The sequence below is a fragment of the Rhopalosiphum maidis genome, chromosome 4 (genome assembly GCF_003676215.2).
Source record: "Rhopalosiphum maidis isolate BTI-1 chromosome 4, ASM367621v3, whole genome shotgun sequence".
NCBI classification, from domain to species: Eukaryota; Metazoa; Arthropoda; class Insecta; order Hemiptera; family Aphididae; genus Rhopalosiphum; species Rhopalosiphum maidis.
This window is the reverse complement of record NC_040880.1, coordinates 37696852-37721384: the sequence shown is the minus strand read 5'-3', so window position 1 is coordinate 37721384 and position 24533 is coordinate 37696852. Positions and strand designations below refer to the sequence as shown.

Here is a 24533-nt window from a genome sequence, read left to right as displayed (position 1 = left end):
TAAATACTCTGAATAGCATTACTTAAAAATTAATTAAATTGTTTTTAGTAATTAAGTATTTTACTTCGTTTGAAACCATAAAATGGTAAATACTGTTAAATGTACTAAAAGGTTAAATACATATTTATTAGTGTATGTAGTGGACAATTTAATGCGTTAATATTCTTTAGGTAGGTACTTGAAACAGACTATCACATTTTTTTCGCTATGATGACATTTTTTTGTAGAAACCACTTTGTTCGTACTCTAGAATTTCAATCGGCAGTATAATATTAATGATTCGATTTTTTAACTTTATTCCTAAAATATATTTTCATTTGGTATTTCAAAATTTTTTTGGGTCATCCATTGTGTGTCTGTAAATTAAATACTTAAATTATTATCCACTTAATGAATTTCGTGTAAAATAATAAACTTTCTTTAGTTTATTTTTGCACACGTAATATTGAAATCCATTATAATTAATAATATATTATATATATAAATTATTACATTGTATTATATTATCTTACATTATTATATAAAATGTTATGCACTATATGTATATAATGAAATGATGAAATTGTGTACACTTGAAAATAGACGGAAACTTACTGACAAATAAAAGGATTATACAAATATTAACATAATTCAAAAAAAAATATTTATATATTAAGGCCGTTAACGAAATGTTTTAACGACAATGCATCAGGGCTTGTTATGAGTACCCACTAGAAAATTATACACTATTATAATGGTAATATTAAGGGCCGTTTCGTAAAAAATAAATTATTATTTTTATTAAGCTTTTTACAGAGTTTTTAAATTGATGTGACTTTAAAATCGAATAATATTTATATTTGAACAATGTTTAAGGCTTTTATTTAATATGGCAATATTAAAGTAGTACTGAGAACCTATTTTATTAAATTCTTTTTTTTTATAATTCTTAATAATGTACTATAACGTTTTATGGCAGTATAATATTTAATTTTGTTTAATTTAGTGTAATATTTACAATATTCAAACATAATTGTAGACAAATAAGATAATATTTTACTTTTTAAAAATATATATTGAGTTGAAAAAAGATTTCTAAAGAAAATAGTTGCTTAGATAAAAATGTAAAATTAGTGTGAATTGGGAGATGAATTAATAGAGTGAGTGATTTTTAATTTTTATAATGGTTGCAGATAAGTCATACAAAATATGATTCTGAGTTGGCGTACCCAAAAACGAACAAGATATTGTATAAAATGTATGTTTATTATTTGCTTGTATTTTGTTATAATATTTTTTCAATTGTCTAAAAACTTCAATGATATTCGAAAAAAGGAAATCGATGTTTAATACACATGCTTAATTGTAATTTATAAGAAGGGTATCTAGAATATATAAATGGACAATTTAGAATTTTATTGTTTTTATTTGGTCACAAAATATATTTTTCTAAAATATTAGTATAAAAATAAAATACATAAGATAATGTATTAATGTAATTATTTAAAAATACTTTTAATTTATACAATTTAATGTATCTATACTTATTATATAAAAGAAACAAAAAAAAAGAAACCCAAAAAAAGTAAATAGTAATTATAACTAATTCAATCACTTAAGTTGAAGCTAAAATAAATAATAAAAGTATGTATCATTAAAAAAGAAATAGGTAGCAGAAAATTTAAAACACATGATAAAACCTAAACAAAAATATAGTTAAGCTTGAATTTTAAAATAATTAGAATGGAATTTTCAAAAGTGTAAAAAAGAAATTGCTCAACTACTTACTTCAGATACATTCAGAAAAAAAAACCTTGATAGGTTCTCTGACTAAAGCAGATCATTCGGATCAATATTATTGAAATAGTGAGTGGGCATATATATTTTAATATTATGATAGATTTTCTGAAAGCTTTATGTTTAGGTGCAAAAATCCTAAGTTTATATTTTTTTTATAGTTCGTTAAAAAATGTATGAAAAAGTCACTAAAAATATGTGTAATCTGTAATAGTACTAGATGAGACGTATAGATATAACAGTACAACTCTTTGGATGCCTATATGATTTATTAACCTCATCGGAGTATCCTGAAAGCCAACCACACCAGTTAATATACGAAAATTTGTTGTTCAATGCTAAACTTTTTTTTGTACCTTTTTCTTTCCATTTTTCACTAAATGAGACAATAATAGTACAGTTTGAATAACTGACTCATACAAAAGTATTTTGGAATCTATACGTTAAATATTTTTTTTTAATTTCTGTGTAAAAAATATGAGAAATTTTATGTTATTTAAAATTGTTTTTTTTTAATAATAATAAACAAAAATTGTATTATTTATATACATATAAGTCGAATATTTTAAATTACAAAATAATAAATTCTTGGAAAAAAATATTCCAATTACACATTTATTTTTTGTATACACATAATACAGCATAACATTATTAAATTAGGTATATAATATTATAATGTATGGTTATTTATATATACCTTAAATATAATATATATATATATGAACTGAAAAAAAATTATGTATAAATATTAGGGAAAATAATAAGTATATGTATAATAATAAAAGATAGATAATAACTAACAAATTAATGGTTTATTATAATATGTAAGGAAAGAAAAAAGACAATATACAAGAATACAAACGATCAAATAACAATTTTTTTTATGTACTACATATGCTTTAAAGCTCCATTCTGCTTATAACGTTACAAACAGATTTTTTTAATATGCAAACAATAATTCAGCATTTAATGCAATTTTATTTTTATTTTTATTTAAAATATTAAATTATAAGATTGATTGTTCGGAAATTCTTCAAAATATAAGTTTTAAAATTAATTCAACAAACCTTCACAAAAAAAAAATGAAATCTAAATATACTACCACGTGTTATACTAAACTCGTTATCTAGTTTATTGATAACTGATGAAAATATTGATCATAATAATAATTTATAGGTTTCTATGATTCTTGTATTAAAGTTTAAACATAATATTAAAAAAATAAAAACTAATACAATTATTTTGAATTTTGCTTAGACTTTGCGTTTGTATTAGTATATAGATGGCAAGTAAAAAATGCATAATAAAAATTAGATTGGATTAATGAGTTATACACAATTACTTATGCCGATTTTTTAGAAAATCGAAAGAAAGTTTGTTATCAAATTTAAAATGTAATAGCATTTACTCTTGTTACTCTTAATAAATTAATATTACCCAATAAACTATTACATTTACTAGGCAATTTTATTTTAAAAGAAATGTATTTAAATAAATATACAAATACATCATTGTCTTACATATTATTTGTAATATAATTTAAATAAAGTTGTAATTTAATTACATTATCGGTTAATAATAAAATACTTAAGCGTGAAATAATTTTTGCAATTTTGTTAGTAAAAAGACGAAACAATGAAGGAGATAAATGATATCCTTGTAAACAGTAGATACTGAAAGAATAACCTGAACACGTATATGTAATAAGAAAAATACCTACTTTACTATTTGTGTATTTTATACGACCTGATACATGAATAGAAAATCATGAAATAAGTGGTTAAGCGAACCCATCAGCTTCAAGATTATTCATTATTAGTATTTGGTTAATCCTATCAAAGTGTTTGATCTATAGTTGTATGTATAACACCAGTAATTTAATTTGAGACTGATTAAAAAATGATTTCAAAATAAAGTATTTATTTAAACATAGGTTTGTTATTTTTTTTTTTATCTAAAACCATGTTAAGTGTCTTTGATAACAAATGAAAAGAATGTTGAAGATACTAAAGAACGAAAGGTGTAATATTTACAATAACGTGTCACTAATACGAGATTTCTTAAAGTAATGATTTGATTATCAGGACGAGGATATTATAGTATACCTTGTTGTTTAAAATAGCCGTTATTCAAGAATTTAATTTCCAATAAAAAAACTTTGAGTTTAAATTTTTAAACTTCTTTCAATAACGATTTCTTGGTTTTAAAACCAATATACATTATTCAATCTTAACCGAAATCATTAAAATTTATAGTATAAATACATCTAATACCGAGAAATAACGCTCTGTAATCAAGTAATTTTATATCCTATAATCTATATTATAACACTATACCAGTTGTAATAAATTTTAAAAAATAACCCTTAGATATACATTTATAAAAATAATTCAAAATGATTGAGCGTTTCAAAACATAAATACTAAAAGTACTTGGACAAATAATTAATTTATAAACTATGCAGTTCTTGTAAATATTAGTTCATTTATTCAACACCGTTAAATTTTGTTCGAAAGTGTTAGATAATTATGATGTGGGTGGGTATACTGAAATAAAATTCTGTTCCTTGTATCATTTACATAATACAATATTACAATTACACACCTTCTACAAGGTGCCTACTATCACATAGTGTCATTGATCTGTTAATACAAAATTATGGTTAACCATACAGTACATGTATAATATTATAATATGATTTTACTAATTTATTTTAATATATTCAATTTATAGTTAAAAAAAAAAATATTCAAATTTTATCAAATAAAAATCAAAAATTGTTACTAGAATATGACTATTATAATGGGTATTCTACGACCTTTACTATTGGGAAAAGTTTGACCATCGTGCTACACTGCTACACTATGTATGAGTATAATTTGTTACGATGAAATATTTTTGAATAGTTTAATATGAATTTACAACGATTTATTTTAATTTACTCAATTCGTAGTTAGAGTGGAATATTCAAATTATAGGTTTAGTTTAGGATAACAAAATCGAGTTCAATATATTATTATATGTTTATATGCATATATTTTATTTGTATAATATTATAATCGATACGAGTTACATCGAATAATATGGTTTTAATGCGATGGTGTTTGTTATTCTATCTGGGGATCATTCGATTGTGGCCCAAAGAGACCTTTTCCCATTTGTCAAATCCCAATTGTGGCCTGTACAAATTAAGTAGGAAATATTGTTTTTAGTAGTTATCAAAACTAGGAGTATAATAGTATATAAATATCCCAATTATTTAGTTTCGCATATTCTTACATATAAATTTAATACATTACATTTAGAAGAGCAGAAAGTACTTGGCGCAAATGAAGTTTTTTATTCCAATAAACTTAAGAAAACAAATGAAATGTTAGATAACCACAGGCGTAACTAGTTCTTTAAGTTATGGAGGGCTAAATTCCTAAAAATGTTTTTTAGTAAATGGTTTTTAATTAAATTATTATTTATTGTTTCTATTGGTGTTAACAACTAATTTGAATGATTATTTGTTTATATGAAACATTATATTTTTTATATTGTATAGGTAAAAATGAAGTTAATACTAGATAATATGTTTGTTTATAAGCCCATACTTTTACTTAAAAATTCTGGGGGGGGGGCTAAAGCCCACCCAAGTCCTTCTAGTTACGCATATGTAGATTACAGTTAGTATAGGACGCGGTAGTACTGTAAGTACAAAAAAAAAAAATAGCTGTTAAAAGAATCATTGAAATTCTAGTATAGACTGTTCTATAATCAATGCTATAATGAACATTAATATTTGGTATTATTAAATTTATTTGTATAGTTTTTAAGACTTATTAATATTTAAAAGTTGATTTTTTGTGTAATGAAATGTAAATTATTAAAATTTTTTTTTCTTTATTTGAGATAAACAATCTATACCTTAAGGCACAATAAGCTTATGTGGTTAGAGTAGTATTTATTTACAAGTGAAAAACTTGATGTGAGCAGTCATCCACTAATGACACTCGACGATTGAGTTAATTATTATTTATTTATTTATTTATTTATTATTATTTTTATTAAAATTATTATCATTATTTTGTGAATCATTAAGTATTAGGACGCAAAAGATATACCTATTTATACTTGGAACGCAATAGAACTACTTGAATTTGAGCATCTCCGTATTAAAATAATAATTTAAGTGCACTTTTGAAAAAAAAAAACCAATAAAAATACTAAAGTACATTCTTAGTCAAACTTAACGTTGGCTGGACATACAATGTACAGTGATTGGAAACGATCTTATAGATTTATAACTTCATTCAGAAATAGATTTTTATACTCGTAAATCAACAAAATGTGGTACTGTATGTTTTTATAACGATTGTTATACTCAGACATTTGTTAACATTATTTTATTAACAATCTAGTCTATGTTTTGAGTTTTTTTTAAATATGTTCCACAATTAATCAAATTCTCCGAATTTTCGCAGCAGTTCGGTATTCGTACATTATTACTTGGAACAGTTGGAACTCTTGTGACAGAGACAGAGACAAACACTACTATTTGATAAACACACTTATACACATACATAGGTTTCTGCGAAAACTATATATAGTTTACTCTGATCCCATTATCCCAATATTCTTTACAAACGCAACCAGGTGTTCCTATTTCCCAAGGTATTCCCACGAAGAAAAATATATTAAGCTTAGATATTATTTCGTTCTTTTGAAGTTATAATGTTTATTACTTAGGTGTATATTAGAAAACAAAAGTTCGTTATTTTAACAACGTTTAATATAAATTTTTGTATTTACTAAATAGCATATTAGAAATCTAGTTTGAATAAATGTTTTAATATTTAAAATAGTGATTTGTATAAATAAATGTATTGAATTAGTTATTGATTAATATCATACTAGATATTTTTATTTTAATGTCATACTTAAAGTACATAATTTATCAATTACAATTTATTTTAAATGGTAGATCTCATCCAATGAATGGATCTTAAATGTGCTTAACAATTTATCATAAGCATCTTATGAAATATGAATACTATCAAAAAATATGTTATTTAAAGTTATAAATTTATAATTGTTAATTTGTATATTGTATGCTGTTTTTAATAATAATTTTAGTATAAAAAGATTTTTTTTATATTACATATGTATGTTGTTTAGATATTTCCAATTATATCAACAAAAAACTTAAAAAATTAAAAAAACCGCAAAATATAAAAGATTAATATTATTAGTTATTTAGGATTATAATTAGCGTTAGCTACATCAAGGCTAAAATAATTTACAAAACGTTTCATCTATCATACAATTAGCGATCAATGATGAACTATATCCAAAGAAAACTAACTATGAAAAGAAACCACTATTCAGATTTTAAAACTTCTGGAAGTTGTTGATAGACCATATGCGTTAATGTTTACTGTATAATCATTGAATTTTCTGATAAACTATTGCAGAAACATTTTGTGTGAAGTATGGGAGTAAACAAAATATATAAAAATAGTTAGATTAGATAAATGCAGAAAGTGTATAAAAATACAACTGTTTAAAATTGTATTTATTAATGCTATTTAAATTAAGGCAAATTAAAAGTGGTACCTGTGACATTTTGGATTTGTTTCTAGTCATAGATGTGCATTAATCTCGTTTTAAATTCAACAACGTCATAGTAAATTTAATGTAAACGTTTTAATGATACGTTTAATAGCTGCTGTACAAAATTAATATTATTGATCTTTCATCTACACTTCTACAGTAAAATGTAATATTGATAAAAAATTGAATTATTTTGTTTAAATTGTACAAATTATGATTATTTTTTATTAAAAGAAAATAAAGGTTGAGTACAAATTATATAATTGGATTGGATTATTCGGCCTTTTTTGATTCTTATATTATAATATAAATAATAAAAAAAAAAAATGTATTTTATTATATTTGTATACACTTTTTATACATTTACGTAAATTCATTTAATATACATGTATAAGTATATAATATTAATTAATAATTTAATGAGGGAAATATTCTTTTTCGATTTAGTGAGGATATTATATTCCTTTACTGTTTTATCGAATGTAACTTGTTTCCTACTTGTTAAATTTTTAGCAGCATAATTTGGGGCATATCCTTTGAAATAAAATGGTCTTAGTCAGTTCTAGGTTTTGTCGTTTATATTATTCATTTGAATATTTTCAAACGAATAGATATTATGTAAGTGAATCTAAACAAAAACATATTTTTCTCCAATAAATTGAATACCTATGCTTATTTGGTTTTTGTTGATATTTTTATAAATTCTTCTTCTTTTATTAAATGTATTTGTAATAATTATGTTTAATGAATGAATTATTGTTTAAGTTATAACAAAGCAATTACATTTATTTAAAAATATTGATAATATAATATTTTTATTTTTCAGTAATTACTTATAATTTTTTAACTGGAGTTTAGTTTATTTTTTTGTAAAATTTAAATGTATTTACTAACTTATAATTTTTTGTAACATCTTAGAATTAATATATAAGCTCATTTAGTACATTAAATATTAGTTGCTTGTTCAATATCTTTAGAAAATAATGATTAAAAAATAAAAATTTGCGATTTTTTCTAATTAATATTTAATTATTTTAATAAGTCTTTAGTATATTTACCTAGGGCTAGGGTACATTTTCGCTAGATAAACGCTAGATGTACTTTGGCACAAACTATTCTAATAAATCGAAACACTATCGTTTATTATACTTGAGGTATGAAAACTACGATAGACGGTTATTATTTTATAATATAAACTATGATTAACTAAAAATAAAAATAATATATGATATTCTGTTAATTATTTCGTATAACGTATATTCACCAATAATAATAATTATAATATTATGAATAGTCAATTGGCTTTAGCCATCTAGGGATATTTATTATTTTTCAATAAGTTGAATAATTTTATAAATAATAAAATAAAATTAATGCCAGTAAGCTAAGCTGAAAGGTTTCATCGTTAGTCGTCAAGGTTTAATGTATACAATTATTGTTTACAGTTTACATACGTGAAATACCGGTGGGAAAAAATAAAACAATAATAATAATAATAATAATATTATATGAGACAATCGAACGAGTAAAATACGCGTCTCGTCGTACAGATGGCGATTGTAGTGCATTAGTCATGTGGTTAGTCCATGGGCGACGAGAAACCGTCAGTCAGTGCAGACCAGCGCTCGAATCGTTTCGCTGGTTCCCTACCGTTCCGTTTACCATCCACTCGAACACGTTACTCGCCGTCGCATTAATATTTTCAAATCGAAATTGTTTATCATAAAGGTATATATAATTTTTTTCACGTTTTGTTTTCGTGTTCCGTGTTCTAAATCAAAAACAAAAGAAAAAAGAAAATAATAATAAAAGACAAAAAAAAAAAAATTGAAGAAAATACGGTTAAACGACATGGTCGTCTGGTCCCAGTGTTTCGTATTAATAATAGGCCGAGAATGTCCCTTGGGCACAGCTCCAACGTGAAGCCGCCACCGTTGTTTTCGTATTTATCATAACACAATATCTAGATTTTCGTTTAAAATAAATAAATAAAAATAAAATATACGAATTACGTATGTATACGTAGACTGCAGTATATTATACCCAATTACAACTACGGTATATATACATAATATAATACAGTATATTCGCATATATCTGTAATATTATAATATATACATCCAAATCACCGACAAGCCACTCGGACGCTGAATATTGTTTTCTTCTTTGACAAAAATTTAATGTTAAAATATTAAAAACGAAATCGTGCGGTCGGTTATTGGAGCTGTATTTACGTTGTAACGCGAGCGCAATTAATACTACTACTACTACTACTACTACTACTACTACTACAACTGCTTATAATAGTCGTCATTCGAACCGAAATTCAGCGAATCTGATGCATGGATACGTTGACCAGAAACATGCCGTCCAAAAAGCAGTACAACCTCGTGCCCAACGATGATTACGATACTAGAATACCTATGCATCCGGAAGAGGCGTTCGAGCACGGTATTACATTCCACGCCAAGGTAAGACGACGATTTTTTTATAAATTTTATTTTATTATTCTGTCGATCGCTCCACCGGTACCTCACTTATTTTGCATACCAAAACAGCCGAAACTTGAATCGATGAATCTAGCTATTATTGTAATATATGTATAGTAATAATGGGCTACTCGGGTCTTTTTAATATTAACCGAGTGACGCGTGTCTATGTTACAATAGTTCAATTAGCTAGTTATAGACGTTATAAAAGACAGTATACTCGATCGTCGCCTTCTTCCGCATTTTTCATAATCATAATTTTAAATAATTCATTAAAAATATATACTTTTAATGCATTTTAAACTAACAGTTCCACGAGTCACAGTTAACGATCTCGTCTATTTGTTAGATAACACGTAAATGTAGGTACTTAATTACAACTTGTAACCAAAATTTACCTATTGTGGGTATAACGTGGTACCTACGTATGTTTTATACGTTTGCGGGCGAGTAAGACAAAGATAACAATACGGTCGAGAAGTGTTCTCTTAAAGAACAAAGATCATAATGTTAAGGTTTTGGAGCGGGTTTAGGCACTGAACACCTGCATCATATTATTATGTAGGTAGGTATTGTGACCACTTTTATACCGGATCTGTTATATTAAAATAATTACAACATGCGTCGTATTAGATCACAAAGCCTTTATTTGACTTAATACTTCAATAGTTCAACAATATGAATATATATACTTTATGATAATATTTCAAAATTATTTTAAATTTGTTTTTTATTCATAGATTGTTTATTTGTTAATATTATTAACTTAATATTTTAAGAACCTCAATATTCACACAGTTATTAAATATTTTAAATGTATTATTTGGCGAGACTTGTGTCTTGAGACTTTATATCTGTTATGACTAATTGAAAACCTTCAATTAATGAAACATATAACAGGACATGTATTTAAATTACATAATTAACGCGATGCGTTTGGAAAGGAGTGACTCAATGAAATATTTTAGACATAGTTAACTTTCCCAATATAGAATAATATAAAGTATTTGACTTAAAAAAAAATGTGTTAGTATGTTAACATATAAATATCAAGGTATACCTTATTATCTAAGTTAAAGATTGGTTTCACATAAGTTTCATTTCCATTGCATTACTCGGTTATAAAATTGAGCAGTTGATTTAACAAAAACCAGTATTTCAATATTATGTATTTATTATATATAATGAAAAAATTTATACATTTATAATATTGCCTGCATTTTAATTTAGTATAAAATAAATATTATGAATTTTTATTTTATTAAATCGTTTTTTTTCTTGAATGTACATTTAATAAATATTGTCATATATTATAATATAATATTAAGTATTTCATATTGGATAGTTTATGTTTAATAACATAGTTAGAAACTAAAACTGTTATCATATTCTAAAGAATAATTTAAAGAAAAGTCTTAAAACACACGACACTTGGAAATATTTTACACGATAAATGGAAACTTGGACGCATTAATTAAAAAACCATTAACACTGAGTTAATAGTAGTGCATCATCATTTTATAAACCAGCTGAAAGTAAATAAAGCCAAGCCATATAATTTTACTAACTATTTTAGTGAAATATAAATTTAAAAAACTAAAATTATTATACTTTTAGAACATTGTTTGAAATCTTATATTTATGATACAATTATAACTTTCGAAAAATAATTTGTGTTTAGGTAGGTAATGAGAAGTTATAAATTCCAAAAAATAATTTGTTATTAAAACGTAGCAATATTACTTACACTTAAAAAACTAAAAAACATTGGATTCAAATTAAAGCTGAAACAATCCGAAAATAATGTTTTAACTGCTTTAAGTTTCCTACGTAAAGAAGAATTTAAAATTAAACTTTTCTTTGGTAGAAATAAAATTAACTAGCTACTAGTTAGTATAGTTACTCATATCAAAAACTTTTTATTACCTATATTATATAATATATATATATATGCGTTGCTTTAGTTTTGATTTGAGCATCTGCAGCCCTGCAGGCATACAAAATAATTTTCTTAATAATCATATTTTTATAAATTGAACAACATATTTTAATTATTTTATTTTATAGTATAGTATAATATTATCTGTAAAAATTATATTGTCTGATGTTTAATTATTTGATTTTTTGTATAACGTAAAAACTACTTTAGATATTAGGTATATGTACCTTATAGGGTTTTTGTTGAACTATTATATGAATATTTTATAAATGCTAAATGGTTTTAATTATCTTAAATTAATTAATCAGACAATTTGTCTATAAAAGCAAAAAATTAAAAAAAGTCAACCATGTCATATTTTACATGTTTTTTTCATATGTTTGACGAATATCTTTTGCCATTATTCTGCAAGGAAATTGGAACGAGTCAATTAGATATGGTAGAAATGAAAAATTCTAATAAAAATGAGATGATAAAAAAAAACTAAAATAAACAAAGTATTTTTCTACGATTAGATACGGATTTTTCCGAGTGAAAATTTTCACCATTCATGAAACACCGCCAAAGGAGCCACGAAATATGGGATGGATGGAAATAACTTATATTGCCACTAAGAGTGACGAGAGAAAGTGCGTTGATTGGCGCGCTTTTAATCGCGAAATGTGAGATCTAAAATATTTTTAAAAATATAATATTATTATTGGAAAGAACGGGAATTATAGAAAAATAAATTGGTCAGCTATCTGAGTAACTAGTTTTGTTTTCAAGGTAAATTGTGTATATATTATTCGTTTATCAACTTTTCATAATATCATTATTATTTATGTCGTAACTTCGAAAATCTTCACAGGTAGCTATTATAATTATATGAATCATTCAATCGATGATGTCACTGAGATGTAAATGAGTGTACGTAGACTCACTAATATGATTTATAAGTAATGGTACACTTGCATTAAAGCGTGTCATCATGGTTTTTACTGTTATTATTACCTTGGGTGATGAAAAATGCCTCATATAAATGCCTGTATCACATTTCTTAACACAGGTTTAGTAGGGTTTCGGTGTGTAGAACAATCATATTACATTTCATTTCCATTGACACGCTAAAATGTACTTTAATTGGATTATTGTAAACTATAATGATATTGTATACAAATGCAAGTTATAGTGAATGTAAAGGCACCCCTAAAACTTTTTAATGATCTAATTTCAAACGATTTCAACGCTCCACCTAATAAAACATTGTTTAAAAAAAAATTTTAAATAAAAAAAAATGAAAATTATTATTATTAAACGAATATGATAAAATGAGATGCACGAATATCATAACATTATTTTGCTTTTAATTTTTTACATATACATATTGCGTTGTTATTGTTATAACTACTATTAAAATCGTACTACTTACCAGAATGCATTTGGCCATAACTCGCTTTAGACACGTGAAGAAAATATAATCGGAATCAATTATACCGATTGGTTGAGTCATACATGAAAATCGATTTTTTTGATCAAATAAGTAATTGACCTTCTTTCTATACTGGTATAATATTACTTTATAATAGTAGACTTCAGTAATGACTCAACCCTGTTACGTATCATCTATTTTCAACCACAAACATTACTCTTTTTTTACGCACTACTTTTAGACATGTGTGACTTCCGTTTTTTTCCTCTTTCTGCGTTTGGAAAAAATCGCCAACAAACCGTGCTATGAGTATAAAGATGCTGAATCGAAAAGTACCGATGCGAATCAAGTCTATATATATATATATATATAATATATTGAACTCGAAGGGGAAAAAAATCGTCCGGGACGTTGAACTACACTATATAGCATGAATAATGTACAAGTATCTGAGACAAAGACATTGATTTTGATGAAACCATGCGTGGTTGTTTTTCGATTTAGAATTACGAAATGACCGACTGGAATGCCGTACCATACACATGATTACTGATTACCGAGTGTTCTTTTCCTCTCTTCCATACCAGTCTTTTATTCTCGGTACATCTCGTGTACGTGACTGCCGTTTATGTACGCAGAACGGGGTTGCTGAAGGTCAATAACATGAGACAAAGATTTCTTATTATTATTACTTGGTGGTATACAATGTGATATGTTCGAGTAACCCACTATATGCTTATGATTTGAGCTGCGGGAGAAAAAAAATTAAGACCCGCAGCCTATCCCAGTTAAGAATATTTAGTTCTTTTTATCGGACAATTTTTTTTTCTCTATTTAAAACTTTTACAATATGCAATGCATTTATAATAAATACAATATTGTAGTAATCATTAATAGATAGCTTGAAAATGCGTAGTTGTGGGGGGGAGAATTAATCATCGGTAATATCATATGACATGGATTTATATAAATCTAGATTTTATTCATGTGGTATTTTTGAAATCTCATCGCCGTCTTAGTCATATTTGGGGCTCACCAGATAAACTATCAAGAGTATCAGGTACTAGTCCTTTAACTAGTGAATTTGAGTGGATACACACTATGTAGGCGATTTAGCAAGTTTTGAGTGCAGACGTCTGTATTATAGTACATAATAACTGTCACACCGGTGACGATAAATATTTTAAGGTCATTGTGTAGGGTTCAATTGGATACAAAGTAGGGTAATTAGTATGAAGAATTAAGATAGGAATTTTTGGAGCTTTTTAATATTTGATGGATTTGCTGAGTTTTATTGCATAGGTCTATAGTGATTAAAGAAGGAGCTATTAAGTATTTTAAATATTTTATTATTTAAGTGTCAGGAAATTGAATTACTTTATTACTTTTTGGACGATTTTAAGAACGAATTAGAAATTGAAAACAACTACTCAGTGATTGGTATATTTTATTATGAATATATATGAAAAAAGATAGACAAGTAGGTAACAAAATGACCACTTTAATGTACAATAAGTTTTGAGAATAACTCAAACTAAGTAAGTCACAATAATGGACGTGTCAAATTTAAATTCAATGATAAGCTATTGCATTTAAAAATTCGATTCTGAGCAAGGACGATCTGTCAGTTTATATTACTAAATAATATATTTTATGATATATTTATTTATTTTACTATTATAATAATTTATTTTATTAGTAATATTGAGGTAGGCTTAATTAATTTTAACCAAATACATTACATTAAACATTTATTATATTGTTAATATTTAATAATTAGAATAGTATATATTTATATCATTATTATGTAATACTATCTTTCTAGCTTCGTGGTATAATAGAAAATAGTTTAAAACTACTATAAATATTTTTAATATTTTTCATCAACTATAGAAAATAATAATTAAAGTAACAGTGGAATGATTCTAGTTTGCAATCAACACTTTAATTTATAACTAAAAAACTAAAATTGTTTGATGATAAATCATTAACTTATGCATAACTATACAATTTTGTTGACATTTAAATCTCAGACACTAAAAAAAAATATTTGCGAAATTGCGTTAAACTTTTTTTTTATAATTTTTACAAAAAAAAATGATATGAAATTTTGTATTAATTTTTTAAACTTCAGGTAAAGTAATACAAATTTGTGATGCATTTTATAGAACAAAATAATTTTGAAATTGTTATGATTTAGAATAAATTGTGACTAACCTATTTTAAATAATTTTTAATTGGAATATGAATAATCTTATATTACATTTCTAAGGGGTTTTACCTTAAAACAAAATTTATACCATATAAATTGAAAAAATCTATCTTTAGTACAAAATATTTTAGTCTAGATTTATTCATTTTTGTTATAAAATAAAAATATGGTTTTGGGAAAAAATTTTCGTTTTTCTTAGTTTGTATTGTTGTTTTTTTTTTTATATTGGACATTTTTTACATTCCTCTAATCCACAATCTAAGTATCAACTCGATCTTATTTTCTAAGAAATCTTGTTAAACATTTTAGCATTTTTACTGCTCCAAAAGACGATGATAGACAGAAAAATAATAATAAAAAAGCACACATCACTGTAAAATTAATACATTCATCACCACTCTGAATCGAAAAATTGTATTAAACGAATTTTTTTACTGTTAAAATTTAAAATGGTTCTAAAAAGATTATGTATGGGTACTGGGTTTTTGTGTGGGTGTGACAATAATTGTTGGAATTGCTTGTATATATAAAATATAATTATAGTATTATTCGTACTTTACATCATAAATAAATAATAATAATAAAAAATAATTTTATATATAAATAAGAAGTAGAATAAAGTATTATTGCCTCAAGTATAGAAAGTTTATATTTTGATAACTCGTTATAGTCAAAATATAAAAACTTTTAAAAGAAATCTTTGTTTGTAACAATAATAATTGAATAAAGTGTTCAAGTATATTCTAGAAATAGATAATCTCAAAATGTTAACTTGATTTTGTTGTTGAATATTGTTCATATGAAATTTAACATTTCTTTATTATGTTTTATGCTTTACGTATCTAATGGCATGAAAAAAAATTGTATGGCACATATTATTATAATATTGCGTTAGGTTAATTGAATAATTATTTCAAATATTAAAGTTGACTTATAAAATAAATAATTTAATCGTTTATATTATGTGTCATATATCATAATACACTGGAACTTGTTCTGCGCCGAACGCTTGCATGTACACAATAATGTCTTGTACATTTATGTATAACCGATATTGCGTGTGATATGTAAATTTAATGTTTCCTTAAAAATTCTTATTCTTTGTTCCAATTGTATATTACTTGTTAGTATTAGTGAAATTTGATAATGCGTTTGATAGGCACGTATAGTAGACCACTTTTCCATCGTATATGCCATTAAAACATCATTAAGACTTGCGTTTGAAATTCGTCAATTAAAAATCGTGTTTACGTGTAATAAACAGACGGATTCCGATCTGAACTCGAAATTCCTGGCGGTGTTTTCTATCCATATTGAGGTAATCGAAATCCATCAAGCGTGTGTGGGGAGGCGGTACACACGGTCGAACGGCTGGCACACACAAATACACGTGGAAATGAATGTGCGTCGTTCGAGCGAACGTCGTCGTCCCATGCGGTATTTCGCCATAAATAAAATTAAATGGGTTTCGTTTGAGTTCCGATATCCGCGGACGACGGTTTTTCTATACGTAAAAAAGCGATTGTCGCAGGACCAAAATAAAAAAAAACAAACTACATATACCTCTATAGGTACATTTAGTATCATTGCAAATATAACGGGAGCACATGAATCACGCGGATATGATAGATATACGATTATATGCGTGCGAATGGACGTAAAAAGATCGCGAGGGAACCGTGACGACAAAAAAACGATCAGCTGATAATCATAATATTATTATAATACCCGGCGTCCTCCGAGAACGCTGAATAATAATTAATTCGTTCCAGTATATCAAGTGTTGAATAAAATGTTGTACTTTCGCGCGCAAAAGAACGAACTCACCTCCTGAAACGATTGGGCCGTCGTCAAATAACATAATGACGTCTCGGCGGTGGCGGCGAAGAGGAATGCCTTCGCCTCTTAAGTTTTTTTTTTATGTACAACGCCGTCGCTGGAAAAGTTTAAGTCGTCATCGAAGCTGATTTCGATCGGGGCTTGCACATAACTGAAAATCATTGTGACATCGACACTATGACGGTAGCGTCTCGTTTCTGTATGGTATTATGGTAGTATATATATACATATATGACGATACGCGCAATGCAGGCGGCAGCTGCAGCCTGTGCATGAATGGTTTCGTTGTGTTTTTCTTAATAACAACGTACTTTATTTATATATATATATTCATAATTTACCGTCGTCGTAGTCTTAGCGGTTAGTAAAGTGTATATTATGTATATAGTATGGACGTATAGTATAACATTATAATGTTCGGCGTGCATTAGTACCTATATAGTAGTATATCGAAAGCGGTGGACGATTCAAGGTCATTCCACATTCCCCGGAGCCGTAGGACGTATTTAATACATAAACGCCCGGGCACCACCATCGTACGTGTAATATGTGCGTGTGTGTGTAATATTATGTATAATATTATCGTTGTAACAACCACGACTGAGTCGCCGACACTCTCCCGACCGAGAGACCGAGTCGTCGTCATCGCCAGTGTGGGATATAATAATATATATTATACCGTCGGTGCAGGACAAGCGCGTGTGCATCGATGGCGTCGTTGCACCGAAAAAACTAGAAAGAAATGACGAGTGAGTTAAAGGGAGAGAGAGACATGCGCAGCCCGTTTTATAATATGCTGCCTACCGGCTATTATTTAAGGTTAACTACGACTCCTACATAATATTATTATTATTATTTTAATCCATGCGCGCTGGGTCATCCACAAAATATTTTTGTTTGTAGTAAAATTCTACAACGTGTTTTTAAACTGATAGCAGGTCAGTGTACCGTTCTCCAGTGACAGTTTTTGAGAAAAAACCCGATAGGATAACTTTACAATAAGGATTGATTTTTCAATACGGTTTTCATGGACCTTTAACGATAGGAGATCGTGAACATTTTTCCACTTTTTCATGTATTATATTATAATTTATAATAACTAGTATAGCTAGTATTTAATATGTTACAATATATCCTTTGTTTTCAGTTTAACGATTGCCGTCTATCGACATCATACATAGTTACATCAGTAACATTAATTTTTTTGCTCAAATTTATCTGCTATTTACTATATTAAATATTTACACAAAAATTTGATCAAATGATGCGTTTTGACAAACACATCGGGTATATTATGTTAAGTATGTTAAAACTATAGTCGTATTATAAGCACAAAATTCGTGATTATATATTTACAAATGTACCATTCGCTTTAAACGATTTAATAATTTTGTTTTTAAATAATAATTATTTTATTGTACATTTTTATTTTTGAAAATCCATCATAAGTTTTCTGTTTGGATGAGGTTTCAGTTGGTGACAGCCAACCCTTTCATCATACTTTTTTATATTATCTATCGTGTAGTTCCTTCTTTGTATATTTCACAGACGCAGACATGCAATACTCTAATCAGCATAATAATAATAATACGACAATATAACTAATCGGATCCACCGGGTGCTCGTGTAATACCGTCGGTATCAAGTGCACACGTACAACGGTGTGCGTTTTACTAATATTCATGTCGAAATTAATAACATGCCATTATAGTATTGCCGCCGCCAAGTGCCAGAAGAATAGTCTTCCTACTCCCGAGTAAGAAGGTACATAATAATAAATAATAATAATAATAATAATAATTTAGCTGTTTTGTTTCCTCCTTCGTGGAATGATAACTATTTAATATTACAGACTATTAAACAGTGTTAAACGAAAACGGTAATAATGCATCGAACGCTGCATCGAAAAGGCGCTATAATAATATTGTACGATATTATTATTAGGTACCTATCTACGTACTTTAATTACGTAGTAATTTAATAAAATAAATCCAAGTATATTTTTTTAATATTATTCTTCGAATAATTTTAATATTTCGATTAGTTATGAGTTTATGACGTACAAACACAATTACTTAAAAAATATATTTATTGAAAAGCATAGAATGAATGTTTTAAAACTCGTCCGTTCAAATTACTCTGTTCTTCATTCTATGCCATCGTTTGATCAGGCATGCAGATTGCAATTACCACATTTTAGGGCTATAATTGGGTCTGCGATAATTTGTGTTCGTTTTAAAAAATATAAGTTGAGTCCCGGTTATAAAAAGGTAGTAGCCAATAGGTAAATTGGGTTCCAACTATAAACCATTGGTGCAAATAGGTATAAAATATTAAAACTTTAATATTTTGTATTTATACAATTTACTTTTGAATAATTCTATTTTGTGGACAAACTATTATAAATACAGTTTGAGACACATAAAGTACAATACATAAAAAGAAAATTACGTTTGGTAAAGAAAAACACTTAAGGGAACAAATGAAGAATGACTCATATGCTAATAACTGGATAGTCGACTTGTTACCTTCAAAGAAATGGTCAAACTGCACTCGGGTAAAAATCAGGTAGCTGTTGAACTGCAATCGTTCAAAATAAGAGTTAAAATGGAAAAAATGTGGAAACTTGTTACAAGTCGAACGTGTATAGTGAAAACCTGTCAAAAATATTATGAACCTTTTGTTTACGAACGCTACGGGCTACCTATTTAATAGCATTATATATTAGTTCGTTAATGTCATTTAGATAACGCAGATAATTATATTGTTGCCAAAAATGGACAAAAGAATAAAACCTAACTGGATAATAAATAGTTATCAATAAAAATATAAAATTAATACTTATATTTTATACCGTGTACAATTTAGACCTATGTAAACTACAATTAGTACACACTTTTACGTCGTTAAGTAAATATGAACAATTTAAAAATTATTAAAAGTGAATGAGGCCGTGAATTAATTGTGTACCCAAGTTATGCATTTTACAAAGAAAAACGTGTAAATGATAGTGTTAAATGGCGTTGTAGGTACCCATCGTGGTTGTTTTTCAAAACTATTTCTAGATGAATGTTCTACAGTTATTTTTCGGTGTGAGTTAATACATAACCATGAAGAACCACTTAATTTACCTCGGAAAATGATTTACCCCTTCAAATGCATCAGCATTTTATTGAAATACTTTTTTTAAGCCCAAGTGCAGTTCGTCTACTACCTGATTTTTACCCGAGTGCAGTTTGACCATTACCTTTTTTAAACCCAAATGCAATTCGACTAAAATAAGTGCAATTCGACCATACTCAATTTACCAATCTCCCAAATTTGAATATTTATTTTTAGATTCAAAGGAATTCCATTATAATAAGTCCTTAGGCCAGAATATTTTCAACTATTTATTATTAGGACTTGTGGAGATGATGTGGGAAGAACGACCGGTTCTTAAGATTATTTTATTCATTTAAAACTTATATTACTGTAAATACCTAAGTAGGTAGTAAGTATTGAATTCTAATAAATTATACAATATTATAGAAATTATTTAAAAAATAATAAGTATTATATAATGTATAATATAAATTTATATTATTGTATAGTTAAGTATAATAGTTTAAGCTATTCAATTACTTTTTTGAATACAAAATAAATTTTTTTATAAAACTTCCTCTTTAAATGAACGTATAGAAAGTTAATTTACGTTTTATAATTACAAATGTTGATAATTAATACAATAAAAAATTTAAAATTTAACTTTTAGTTATGTTTATGATAATTACATAAATAATTTATTCTATATTTGTAAAATTAACTTTATAATTAGTATTCACAATTAAAATAAAGATTGCCGGAAAATTGTGCGAGTTTAATGAACTACCTTTGTTTTATAAAATAAAAACAAAAATTATCAAAAATCTTTAGAAAAATAATGATGGTAGCTTTTTAAAAATAAATATATAATAAGATTTCATGCGTAATATAAGCTCAAAAAGTCAAAATAATATCAATATATAAGGAAACGTTTGTAGGTATAAGTAGTTTTACTGTTGATTAATTTGGAATTCTGAATAAATAATAAGAGCCATTCGAGAATATAGATAATGGCAAGTCATTTTGTAGAATTATGACGATTCAAAAAAAAAAAAAAAAATAATGATAATAATAATAGCGGAGTTCGATGTTTAAAGATCGATTTATCCTTTTAACTTCTGGAGACGTTAAGTAACCAATGGGGTACACGGTGAAAAACTTTGTAAGGTGATATAATCAGGTTATTGGAAACAATTTATCCATTTATAATGATTATCAATAAAATAGGTTTCTATAATTAAAAAACTTTTTAGCAAAGTCTAGTTTGGAAATACTAGGATTTATAGATTTCGATAAATTATTTAATAATCTTACTTTTTCCTGTCGTAAAACCAAATATGTATTATCCTATTATAAATTACTATATTAAATTATATATGATTTGTAAATTTGATATAAAAGAAAATAAGTTGTTCTAGGAAACATATTAACATAATAAATACCTGTAAATAAGAAAAATTACCCCAACTAAATGCTGACGTAGAATTTTAATTCCCCAGGAAAGTATATTTAACATTTATAAGTTTCACGAATCATGATGGTTAGTAATTAAATATAGTGAGTAAGAATTATTTTACATTTCTTTTTATCATTAGATATATTATTATAGAGTATAGACTGTTTAAGTTTTGTTTTAACAATGTTATTCTCTTCACTTCTGTTTTTACTTTTTTCACACATTTACAGATACTTTAAAATTTTTATAATATGACACAACACATAATATATGTGAGATATATTACATGTTATATCAAAGCAATAAAAGTGTTGATTACTTGGTATCTGCAAAATAATTTAAAACGATTTATGTATATTAGTCGATAATGATTAAAGTACTAACCAATTTTGTGAGAAGTCAGTGTTTAAAAAGTTTCTTAGACGAAGTCCATAAATTTAATTTGAGTATATAATATGGTAGTATAATTTTTAGATATGAAAATTTTCAGTTATCTTTTAAAAAAATTAATTTAATGACTTAAATTAGTAGTCTATAATAAACATATAATTATATTACATATTTTGATGTTTTTAAGTATATACTGAAATTAAATACAAGCTTATTCAATAATAGATATTTTAATATGTTAAACATCTTATTTTGTAGGATTATTATGCTATCCGGTTTAAATTTTTAAATTTTATTTGATGGATGAGTCTTCTCTCTGATTATAAATTTTTAGTTCAGTTTTTAAATAACATTAATACGATTAAAAAAAATAATTTTTATAAATACTTAAATAAATTAAATAATGATGCAGAACAATAATTAGGTAGGTACTATAGATAGGTACATAGTTAGACTTATGATACTTGTTACATGCGTTTTCGTTTATTTATTGTATTTATTTATTTCATTCAAATTTGACGGAGGTTAAGAATCAGGAGGTGTGCGTGGGAAGGGGAGTAGTTGACCAGTGGCGGCACCCCAGTTATACCTATTTATAACTAAATATATATTCTTAAAATTAATATAGATACTAATTTTAACATGATTTTAATTTGAATAATAAAACATATAGGTTTATTTAAAATGAATTAAGTTGAGTTAGGGTAAATAGATAGTATATCATGTACTGCAGATTTTATTTTATCATTCAAATTTATCTAGTATGTAAATATGTTAGTAAGATTCTTTAAATTATATAAGGTTAGGTAATTATATTATCTTAGAAATGATTATTATTCAAATAATATATACCATTTATCAAAAATATACATAATCGTGTTTTTATGTATCGTGTATACTGTATAATTTATCATTTGTTTTCTGTCATAATTTTCATGGTATTGTAGAGTTTACAATGTAGACATTTCAATAAATTGATGTAAATATTGTATGCAGTTATTACATATGTAACACTGATACATAGACATAAAGTTTGACATTAGAACACGAAGGTTAGAAAATAAATCTGTAGACAATTTGATATATTATTCATGACTGTTTTTATTTGGCAATTCGTTCCAATAATTAGATCAAAATAAGGCTAAAAATATAAAATTACGCTTTAGACTACTCTGTAGTAAACAGTTAACTTATATATAGTAAAAATAACCATTTAATTTCACCTATATAGTTAAAAGTGAATTCAAACTTCATGGTTAATAAATGGTAAACAAATCGCATCGAAGTAACTTAAGTTAAATATTTTCGTTGGGTAATTTCAGTGTGTTATAAGTTTTAGTCAATTATTGTTTTAATATCGGTATTTAAAAAAAAACAAACAGTAGTTATCATTAGTTGGTAACTTAATATGAATGCTCAATGGGTAATATTGCTTCTAATTTTTTTTAAATTATCGAATTCTTTTTTTTTCACAAAATATGCATATTATGGAATTAGTTTTTGATTTATTTATTTATTACTATTGTTCACTTTTATAAACATCAATATTGTGATTTTGATTTCTTATGTATGTTTAGATTCTAAACATTAAAATAACGAAAATATTTAAGTTTGAGAAGTAGATTATATTATTATTATTGACATTTTTTTTTAAAGTGGTTAACATAAATTTAATACGACGTTAGGTATTTACTAATTTTAGTATGTGAATATAAATTGATAATAGTTAATATTTTCTAAAATTTAAGTTAAAAAAAATATTGTATATTAGTTCAGGTTTTATCTTTTACAAGTAAATTTAAATAAAATCTACCTATAGATTAAGATGAAAAATCATTTTTACAGGTTTTAATTATTTTTTTTTTAATTTAACAAAATGGAGGAAAATAATATAAAATCTCATTATACAGGATATGTTTGAGGATTCATATGTTTTTCAATCTCCCTGATACTGGTAAATTGACCTTATTGAATGTTGTTTGATATACTTTCAAATGCTTTACCGGATGAAAGGAAGGTATTATCATGTACGCGTATAATAAACTCGAGAGCGTAACGTATACCCTACATGCACCTTATTTTATTTTTTTGTCAACTCTTTTAGTCAAATAAGATATTGTAATATTATTCCCTATACCTTCTATTTATGCATCTACATTTTCACCACAATATTTTTCTGCCTACTTGAACGCCATCGTCCCATGTACAATTCTTCCATTGTTCACCGGGCGTTTTTCATAACATCAGAACGGTTCATTGTACACAATCATTATACCCATGATAGCGGGGTGAAGGACTATAAATAATAATAGTAAATCCAAAAAACGCATTACCCTCGGCTA

At 26.0% G+C, this 24533-nt stretch overlaps 1 protein-coding gene across 1 annotated transcript in view; it reads left to right on the top strand.

Moving 5' to 3' along the window:
* The first annotated feature begins 8993 nt into the window (after positions 1-8993).
* LOC113560489 (carboxyl-terminal PDZ ligand of neuronal nitric oxide synthase protein) overlaps positions 8994-24533 on the top strand; it is a 55907-nt gene continuing 40367 nt past the window's right edge. The window contains exon 1 of the mRNA XM_026966381.1: positions 8994-9842. Coding sequence (XP_026822182.1) covers positions 9714-9842 — 129 coding nt within the window. The 5' untranslated portion in view covers positions 8994-9713. The remainder of the gene's footprint in view (positions 9843-24533) is intronic.